At 29.3% G+C, this 11,513-nt stretch overlaps 1 protein-coding gene across 1 annotated transcript in view; it reads right to left on the bottom strand.

Moving 5' to 3' along the window:
• LOC106686193 (uncharacterized) overlaps positions 1–2,119 on the bottom strand; it is a 202,998-nt gene extending 200,879 nt beyond the window's left edge. The window contains exon 1 of the mRNA XM_024361019.2: positions 2,052–2,119. Coding sequence (XP_024216787.2) covers positions 2,052–2,113 — 62 coding nt within the window. The 5' untranslated portion in view covers positions 2,114–2,119. The remainder of the gene's footprint in view (positions 1–2,051) is intronic.
• Between the last annotated feature and the right edge of the window lie 9,394 nt (positions 2,120–11,513).

Below are 11,513 nucleotides of genomic sequence, written 5' to 3'. Positions count from 1 at the left end.
CTGTATGCTACATCCTAGTTAAATAAAGAAAATTTATTGAATCTAAAACTTATAATTTGAAATATAAAAATTGGGAAGTTTGTGCAACTATATAGATTTTTTTCTTAAATCCTGTAACAATGTATTAGTTTACTTTCATATGACTGATAATTATTAGTTTGCTTTTATAATTTTGTTTTCTCAAATCAAAATATTAGAACCTAAAAAAAAATTTATATTATTAAAACAACCATTATGAGTTTTTTTATACCATTTAATAATATTATTGGTTGCTATCGCTGTGTGTATATATAACAATATATCATGTATGCTATACTCTTGTTTAAATTAGGGAATTTATTGAATTAAAAACTAATTTTGATATTTAAATATTAGATGCTTTGTATTATTGTGTGTGTTTTTTTTTAAATCTGTAATAATATTTAAATTTATATTCATAATTCAAATGAGGATTAGTTTGTCCTTATAATTTTGTTTTCGTATATCAAGAGGTCTATTTCAAATATGAGCTAGCCATGGATTAGATACAAGGATTATAATTTTAATTTGACTGATTAGAAAATGGAATACGTTTTACTAGGATTGTTAGTTAGCCTATAAAAAAAAAAAATGGTTTTTAGATTATTATATTTTTTTAGCTGTAGCTATGTACATATAAAACAACGTACCGTGTAAGCTATAAACTACTTGTATTGAGGAAATTTATTGAATCTAAATGTTATACTTTGAAATATAATAATTAGGAAGTTTGTATAATTGTGTGGATATTTTTTTCTAAAATCCTCTATTAATGTATAAGTTTATATTCATAATTAAAATAATTATTAGTTTGCTCATAAGTTTTCTTTCCCAAACTAAAAAATATATTTTGATAACTCAAATATATGATAGCTTTGTATTAGCTTTAGAGTTCTAATTCGATGTGTTAGAAACGTGAATAATTTTTACAACTATTATAACATTTTCTTTCAAATTTCAAAATGTTTCCTTGTAGATTATTATATATTTTTTTGCTATCTCCATGTTTGTGTAAAAATATATCCTGTATTCTATACTCTAGTTAAATTGAAGGAACTTATTGAATCTAAAAATTTTTCCTAAAATCCTCTAATAATTTATACTTTTATATGCATAATCTAAATAATTATCATTTTGTTCATACAAAATCGTTTTCTCAAATTAAAAGGTATATTTCAAATGTTTGATAGCTTAGATATTGGCTTTAGAGTTTTAATTTGACGCAAAAGAAGCGTGAATAATTTTTCTATAAAATTTAAAAATATTTTTTCAGACTATTTTATATTTCTAACCTATCGCTGTGTGTATATAGTAATATGTTCTGTATGCTATAACCTAGCTAAATTAAAGAAATTTGCTGAATCTCAAAATTTGTATTATAGTGTGGATATTTTTGTCTATAAGCCTGCAATAAAGTTTTAAGTTTAGATCCGTAATCCAAATTGTTATTTTTTTGTTCATACAAAATCCTTTCTCAAATCAAAAGATAGATTTCAAATATTTGATAACTTTTAATGAGACGCATTTCACGCAGAAGCGTTAATAATTTTTACTACAATTATGATATTTTTTATCTGAAATTAAAAAATATTTTTGCACTTATAAAGCTTTTATACTACAATTAAATTGAATAAATTTATAGACTGTACATTATTTTTTTTAATACGAGGCTTGGATAGTAGTCTGGATTTTTTTCTGGTCTGGAAGTTTGAATTAATAATTTTAATTACTATAAATTTATCAATGAAATTTTTTGTAAAATAAAAAAATATATATCATAAATATAACATATCTTTAGTATTTAATTTTTTAAAAATTCTATGGATTATGTACTTTTGAATATTTTTTTTTCCTAAAATTTCAAATTATTTTTAAATCGCTTATTTGTTTGGTGAGTATATTATATACGTAAAAAAAAGTCCTTAATGCTCTTAATATAATTATTTTCCATCAATAACATTGGGAATTTATTATAGGTTATTATATAATATTAAATAATAGCCGACGACAGACAGACAAGCCTTGGTACTTACCTGCCGGAGGCTGGGGTAGGATTGGGCCGCCCCGCAGAGCGCCCCCGCGTTATATAGCACATAGTGGACCTGCGCCCGCCCACTCAGCTCCTCGACTCCTTTATTTGTCCCCAACTCCTCCCTTATATTCATATTATTTAATTACACTATTAATAAATTACATTTAAAAAATATTCCAAGTATGGGAAGACTGCATAAGAATAGTTTTAATAAATTAGGAACAGTAGATATTCTGACTCTGACATTTACAACTCCACGCTTTTTAAAAACTATTCGTTAAAGGCTTTATTTTCATACGTTTATATTTGAAATGCAATTGCTTATGCAAAATTTTATTTAGCATTGCCATATTTGAATATATGAATATACATTAATTAAACACTACTCAAACTCTGATATAGATTAATATTTAGATTAAGTGATAAGATGGTGACTACTTTTTAGTATCATACTTTTTTTTCAATACTTTATTGATAAATATTAAAATCTGTCATTGTTAGGTAAAAGGTAATTTAATATAATAAAATAAATAAATAAATGCAAAAAAATATTACGTAAAATTAAATAAAATCTTTCTCTAAATATATATATATATAAACATCAAGATAAAAATCGAACCATGTACAAGAAAAGAAAAAAATAATATCTATAATAATAATAAAATAAAAATAATCACTATTATACTATTACAATTATACTGTTTATACTATAAATAATAATATCTAACTTCACTGTATAATTGTTCTGTATAATTCTGGTCCGATTTAGGTGATTTTTTCTTGTTCTTTTAGACCATTTCACTATCTATGACGTTGTCAAATATATACTACATAAAATAAACATAGTTTTTATATAGTATTATAATATTTTGATTCAATATTTGTACTATGTTGAAACAATTCAGAATGACTGACTAATCAAAGTGTATTAAGGATTTATTAGGAGTGAAACAAAGTTGATATTCGTTTTAATACCTTGAGAAACCCTTAAATACAATTTTTCGAAAAATACAATTCAATTCGAAATACAACAACTTCAAAATTATTCAACCAATCTACAACAACTTAAGGATTCGTTTAGGCCTCTATAAACTGAATTAAAGGGCAAAAACCGGCTATAATTAAACAAATTAGAACCGGAGATATAAAATAGAACTATTAAAAAGTTTTTCTTTACCCTTTATAATTTTAATTATTTAATTAGTTAATGTAGGTTAAAAAGAGATATATTCAGCTTTGTAACGATTTTATTATAGTAGGAATTAGATAAAATTAGGAAGAATTCTGAACGATTATATGAGCATGGACACTGGAATAAAAAAAAATACCCCAAGCAAATCAAGATGAAAAATTTTTAATTTCTTTGGAAAATGGAAATTGAGGGTTTAATACGACGCTGAAAAGGAATATAATTTGTCTTTCTCTGAAAAAAAAATTTTTTTGACCTACTTTACAAAAATCCTCACTATATATTTTTTAATATTAAGTAAATAAAAAAATCATTTAATTGAATCAGTAATATTTAACAATCTACTAACCTATGACCGTTTATAGTTACATGATTTTTTTTTTAAGCGGACTGATAATTCTTTTTTAATATCTCTATTTAAATTTACAACTGTATATTATATAATACATTGAGTAAATTTGATCTTAATTAAAATGGAGTGTTACAGGCTTGTACAACAACTACCCATTGGTAGCACTCTAATGACATTTTACATAAGCTGGTCCCGTGCCCATCTTCTTTTCAGACGCCTCGGAGGATTGTCAAGAATGGAAGAAGTGATATCTGGTTAGGGCTAGATCGGTTACATAGAGCACATTAAGGTCTTTATGTATGATTTTATTTGTGACAAAGTAAGGAGCATTTTTAAGAGGATTTTGGATTGTAAGGATTGGATACGAGAGGAATTCGAAGGTTTAGTAGAGCCCCAAAGCGGACTGATAAATTAGAATGTTTCTAGAAAACCAAGACGGTGAATGAGTTTGTTTTCCAATAATTTAGATAAGGAAGGAAACTAGACGATAGGAATTTTAACAGTTTGAGAATTAATTTATTTAATACTATGCTAATTTTAAAATGTTTCCACATAGCTAAGGAAACCGGGATTCTCAATTATAGACATGTGTTGTAACTAGATACCAGATTTTCGTTCAATTGCATCTTTAGTTCCCTACGTTCAAATTTCGACAATGACAAAAATTCGAATCATGAAAAATAAATTCAAATGACATCGATCTTATTACTATATATTTATAAATTTATGGAGGTTTTCTAGAGATTTGCACCATTTAATTCAGGACTTACCTATGACAGAAAGTTGACATGGGGTCCACACGTCAAGACAAAACGTAAAACGCTAAATTCCCGACTGAGACAATTATATTCTATACTACACAGACGTTCTAAATTATCGCACAGACGGAATCTTAACGAATATAATTAGTTACTAAAACCCATATAGACTTACGCCTGCCAAATTTATGGACCTGCTAAAAAGACACAGATTCAGAAAATACAAACTTTTCAATCCCAATTTTTAATACTGGCAACAAACTCACCACTCTACGTTTCAAACGAGACCATTCACACCGACCTACGTATTCCGACTGTAACGGACCACATTCATATGACTTACAAACGGTTTCACAACACGCTACATGGACATTTCAATAAATTTATACGACAGATGGCAACACATGACATTCTTGACGTAACTCGGCGTCGGGTGAAGAGGAGTTGGATGCGGGACCTCCTAGTGTAATAAAATAATTTACTTAACGTCAGGATGATGCACCACTGGGTGCTATCTCCCTCATGCCATGCCTGGATAGAACATCTCATTTTCTGGTTGTAAATGTACATTTACAGGTGCAAATAAAAAAAAATGAAAGATAAAAAAAAATTAATTTTTTTGCATATAATGTAATGCCTGGCCTAAAGTTCCCATATTATACACTAGGTGTATTTATGCCAATATTTATTAATGTTATGGTTTTTTTTCTTATTTAATTTATAGTTTAAAATTGACAAATTGGAGGTAAAACAATGTATTAAGTAATACATGAAGAGTCGAATTCAATAGATTTTCAACCCTCATAATAGGAATATAAAATCATTTAATAATTGTAGCTTCCTCATAATTCTTCAATGATGGACAAAATTTTAGATTATTTATCGGAGTAATAAAGTTTTTTATGTATGAAAACTCTAGCAGTGTAGAGGGTTTTCAGCGTATTTAATTTGATCAAAATGAGTTTAGTTAAGCCTTCCATGTATTAATATTATAAAATAAACATTACAGTTGTTTATTGCATAATTTGGGAGTTACATATACATTTTTAGTTTTGACCGTATGATTTTACACATTTTGGGTTTTTTATTCCATGTATTTTACTTAAATGGAGCGTTAAGTTAACTATAAGAATTCCTTTTCAATTTTTAATAATTAAATTCATAATTCAGTCAAATCCTGGAACTATTTTTATTGTAAGATCTTACTAAAATTATGAACTTCGTTATATTGAATAGAGATTTTGGAAGTAATGTCATTGGGATTTTAGAGAGTCTGTCATTTGCATCATCATACGATTTAAATGTATCATCAATATGGTGAGCAAACAATTGCGTTTTTTGAACATCTGATTTTACACAATAAGAATGAGTGACATCAGAATCAAATTCATAATACGCCATAAGGGTTTCTTACCGATTGGTTAAAGTAAAATTAAAATTTTAAACGGTTGAACATCTTATTTTACACTCACCTGTTACAGAGTCTGTCTGCCTGTCTGCACTGCAAGAGGAGCTCTCAGGTGAGCAACCCGGTCGATTTCGGAAAATCCCAACCTCCGCTCTTCCAGACGGCTCCTCTCGCATGATCATCGACCCATGCCACCTGTTAAGGAGTCTGTCTGCCTGTCTGGGCAGGTAGGGGTCTTAGTGTCAGTGTAACCGAAAATAATTATCTACTACAATTGGATTAGAACTGAGTCCTTGGAGTTAAGATTTTTTTCAGGATCACGTCCAATTTTATTGAAAAAAAATAAAACAAATCGTCTATGAGATAAATTCTCAGGGGTGGCCTCTTAGGGGATAAAAAGTAGCACACTCTTAGCGAGTTAATATCAGCTAGGTCATATTATCATTGAGATAGTGTGGATGGGCTTAAAAAATTAATTTAAAAAAAATAAAGTATCTAGAATTTTGGTAATTTTAGAAAAGTAATAGTTCTCATTGTTAGAAATAATAAACAATATTCCCACCAAATTTTCTTATGATAAAATCCATGTTAATGCGCTTAATGTTTCTGCAGCTCATTTAAGAGATTTTAATTAAATAATAATCCTGCGTTTGTTTATTCATATAATGAACAAGAAAATTGATAAATATATTTATTGATAATTTGATTTCAAATTCTTAATTATTTTGTTTATTTGAACCGATTCTGTGCTTCAGTAGTCTAATTATAATTTAAACGTTTGTTAATGGTTAATGGCAATCTTTCGTGTTGTCTCTGATAATTTGTGGTATTTTCTTTAAATTAAACTGCACCATTGAGAGAGATCCTGGAAATTAAAAATTGGAGATCTTTTTTTCTACTTCCAAAGAGGGAATCTGCTTTATTTAGTAACTAAGTTAAACTTGAATTATAAGATTTTTTTTTTAAAAATATCTTTATTGAAATTTACAACTGTATATTATATGATACATTCAGTAAATTTAAATTAATATTTTGTCAATTAATTACGGCCAATATCATGGAAACTATTGCTCGTACGAAAATAAACGTTGACTGCACAATAGTATATTCAACTAACTTTTCTTTGGTTTCTAATGGACTTTTTTACGTCTAATAATTCCTGAAACATTTTTTTTTTTTAATATTTATTTATTGAAATTTACTACTGTAGATTATAATACAATCAGTAAATTTGATCTTAGTTTAAATGGAGTGTTGCAGGCGTGTAGAGAAACTACCCATTGGTAGCACTCTAATGATATTTTAAATTAGCAGGTTTCGTAGCCATCTTCTTTTCAGGCGCCTTGGAGGATTGTCAGGAATGGAAGAGGATGCAAGGTTAGAAACTAGTGAGTTTGAGTGGTTAGCGAGTTTATCATAGAAGGTGTGATATCCTAGTGAATAATTATAATAATTAAAATAGAATATACGATAACATACATACATATTAGGCTACATATGTTAGTTTTTTTGTACAGTTATTTTTTCCCAAATTCATGATTTTAGGTCGGGAAAAAAAAACTTAGGCAAAACATCCAAGAAATTATCGCTAAAACATAAGAATCGGGGTATCAACAAAAAACCCGATGAAATATAAATTCATGTTACGACTTCGGACAAACCATTGAAATAGAATCCTAATACAACACTGAAAAGAGAGAAAACTGCTCGTCGATTCCGACTATTGCAACATTTACTAGAAAAACGGTCTAAACTTCCAATCCATTACAAAAGACTGATCTACATGATTATAATAAGGCCTATCTGGACATATAGAGTTGAGCTTTTGGGCTCCACTAAACCATCATATTTCTCCCGTAACCAATCTTTACAGTCCGAAATCCTCTGTTAAATCCTTAATTCTCCGTTCTTTGTCACAAATCAAGTCATCCATCAGGACCTCAATGTCCCATATGTTGCCGATTTGGCCAGAACCAGATACCATTCCTTCCATGATAAACTTCCCAACCACCCAAATCCACTCATTTCTGACCTGGTTTCTCCTAATAATTCTCCTCAAAGGAAAAAGTAATTTCTTATTTTAAGTATAATATTTATGAATAAATAGAATTTATTTGTTAAAGATTTACAATCTTGTACAAATCATACATGTATAAATATCTTCGTTTCATCCATGTGATTCTAGTTTATCATAAATGTACATTGACTCATTATAAAAACAATAACTGTAAATAATAATACTTCATTACATTTTATAATTTATAACTACATCAATTAGACTATAATAAAAAAGAAAATAAAAAGTATAAAAAACAATCGAGAAGAAGAAGAAACAAAAATTATTATAACTAGCCAATAATTATCCCTAATCATGACACTTTATTGGTGAGTGGATCATCACAGCTGAAGGAATCCAGTGAATTGCATCCTGACGATATGAACCAGAAAATCTTTTTGTTTTCTTATTTATTATTGCAATTTTCAACTGTACATTCATATACACACATTCAGTAAATTTGATTTGGTTTATTATGGAGTGATACAGGTGTATAACTACTCATTGGTAGTACTCTAATGACGTTTTTACATTAGCAGGTCTCGTGGCCATCTTCTTTTCAGGCACCTAGGATGATTGAAAGGAATGGCAGAGGAAGCAAGGTTGGAAACTAACGGATTTGGATGATCGGGGATTTTATGATGGATGGAATGGAATCGGGTTTGGGATAGATCGGTAACATAAGGGACATTAAGGTCTTTATTTATGATTTTATTTGTGAGAAAGTAAGGAACATTGAGGATTTTGGATTGTAAGGATTGGACAAAAGAGGAATTCGAAGGTTTAGTGGAGCCCCACAGCTTAACTCCGTATCTCCAGATAGGCCTTATTATAGTCATGTAATCAGTCTTTTGTAATGGATTGGAAGTTTAGACCGTTTGTCAAGTAAGTGCTGTAATAGACGAAATTGACGTGCAGTTTTCTGTCGTTTCAATCTTGTCTGAGTCTCCTGTCAAGATGGAGTCCTAAGTATCGAATTTGTTCAACAGGCGTTAGTGGATTTAGAAAGGAAACTGTAGAACAGGAGGGTAGAAGTTTACGACGGAGAGTAAAGGTGATCTGATGGGATTTGTCAGGATTATTTTTGATTCTCCAGTTTTGACACCATTCTTCAATAGATGTTATATGTGTCTGTAAAATAGAAAATGAAAATAACAATAAAAAATCATTAATAATAGGTGATGCGCTTCTAAAATATGAACAACACAGTTCTTTCTGCCTCAATTTACTTATCTGTTTTTTTTAATCATTTTTCAAGAGCTCAGGTGAAATAAAATCAAAGATGTGATAGAATGGTCAAACCAATAAGAGCCGACTGATACGATAGTAGTGCTATAGTACTTTGACAACAATATTTCGTTATTCGGCACTTCCACATCCTTTATCGAGACGTAGCCCAAGGTTGCGGATCTTACAAGGGTAAAAGCAACCAGAAAATCTTGTTAAGGTTGGGGTAAGGGTGCAGAGAGAAATGATCGTAAATATTTGTGCCTGTCTTCTATTAGCTTTTCACAGTAGAGAAGGATGTGGAACAGGCTGTTAGAAATGAATTGGTTACAGAAAGTGCAGGTATCCTTTGAAGTAGAAACTTTTGTTTTTCGTTTACAGCTTTATTGATTCGGGATTTGAAACTCTTAACTGATTTACTGATTTCGATTTTTCATGTTAGCACTCTACATCAAAAAGGACTCTGGGCTGGAAATAGTTCTATATATGGAATTTTTATTGGAGTTTATGAATTAACTTTTATAACCAATATTGTATCTGTATTTTAATAATCGAGTTGGGTATACCTTATCGAACTCTTCTTTATAGCCATAATGAGCGATCAAAATATATAAATAGTTCTTTCCCATCGTCCATGCAAGACTAAGGGCTAAGTGTGTCCTCCCAGACTACTTGGTGTCACTGATTCTAACAGGACTGGAGGGTTCCAAGGAAATAATATCGACCACCGGTGCCCCACCTGTGGAGTCTCTGAATCAGCAGTTCCCTCAGTAACTGATTTCATTTCCAAAGGACACAGGTTGTCGAAAAAGATCAGGATCTCCTTCCTTACTGAGTCCAACTTCTGATAAGAGAGGAAAACTATATTCCTTCTTCATGGAGTTCAACTACAGGTGGAAGGAGGTTGTTTCCCCGAAAGCTTTATGTTTGTTTGGAAGGGCTTACCGCCCGGCATCGTTGAGACTGACATCAGGAGTCGCTCAGACAGATGTGGAGCAGGAGAGTTGGATGTAGTGGATGAGGTACAGCTCCATCAGTAAGAGGTACTACCGAGTGTTAGGCTACACCTCATTTAATGGTTTAAAAATTGTAAAAGTATAGTTCACAATGATAATATTAGGATTCAAATTATGTATGATTACTAAACATTTAGTTGTTTTAGTATTTGATGGTTTATTTTCAAATGATATAAAAAGTATCACAAAAAGAAAAAAAATTACTTAAATAAAATAATCTTTCTATTAATTAGTTTAATTAGATACAGTGAAGTCCTCTTCCTTACTTATTTTTTAAAATTTTATTTAATCATATATAATAACGACGGTTCGGGCTGTCACCCCATCATCAGGTATTTTATTAAATATATCTTCCTTTACCACAATTTATGTTCTTCTTATCAGTATTAAATTCTTAACAATAAACATATTGATGTCAATAATATAAAAATTCCAAACATAATTATAAATAAGAAGATCTAACCTCTAATCGAAACGTCGTTATTAGATGTAATTAAATTAAATTAAAAAAATTAAATAAGAGGACTTTTCATTCAATATATCTAATTACTTTAATAAATTCATTCAGTAGAACCTATAACTTTAAGAATATCTCTATCATATAATCACATTTTTAGTGATTCCATGTAATATTGTATTTTACAAATGATCACCGTGTGATATTTTATTTTACATATAAGGCGCAATAATAAAAGTGGATCGTATAAAATTGAGTTTACTGACGAAGAACGAATTTTGAGAAAAAAAAAATACAATCTGAATCTACAGAATACCTTAATACAAATTGAGCTACAAGTAGTACAATTAAACAGTTGTATATTTTGTAAAATGGGTATTGGATTCGACAGGAGGTACTGCCCTAGTAAATAATAAAGATTAATTATTATTATTAGAATGGACCAGTTTCTTCTATCAAAGCAATAACTATTATAATATTTCGATATAGTTATGAATCCTAATTAACCATTTCTAATTCCAAATATTATTACTATAATGATATATTTGTTAAGGAATATATAGTAGAAAGTGATAAAAATGTTTTCTTACTAATACATTTTCATTTAGCATGACAAACTGATATTTATATATCATGTTTGGTCCCTTTGAACTAGGTTGGTTAAATTAATTGTTCATTTTAACAAATTTGGTTACTTTTAATAACAAGGTTGTTAAATATTCTTATAATTTGTAGTATTTATATCACACATACTTATCCATGAAAATCTTGGATTTACTTTAAATTACCATCAATAAGGGGAGGTTGATACATTCCTGTATGACTGGACTGTCGTGCAGGTTTGTGTAGTGCATCTTGTTAAAGGGCTTATATGTGATGTATTACAGTATCAACGTTCATCACATTTATTTATTTTTTTTATTTTTAACGCTCTTTTAATAATAATAATAATACTTTATTCATTCTGGGACGAGTCCCTTTAGAATAATACAGAGAAATC

Source organism: Halyomorpha halys, unplaced genomic scaffold (genome assembly GCF_000696795.3).
Source record: "Halyomorpha halys isolate HHAL.00 unplaced genomic scaffold, Hhal_1.1 Scaffold797.1, whole genome shotgun sequence".
In the NCBI taxonomy this organism is placed as follows: domain Eukaryota; kingdom Metazoa; phylum Arthropoda; class Insecta; order Hemiptera; family Pentatomidae; genus Halyomorpha; species Halyomorpha halys.
This window is presented reverse-complemented; position numbering and strand designations above follow the sequence as displayed.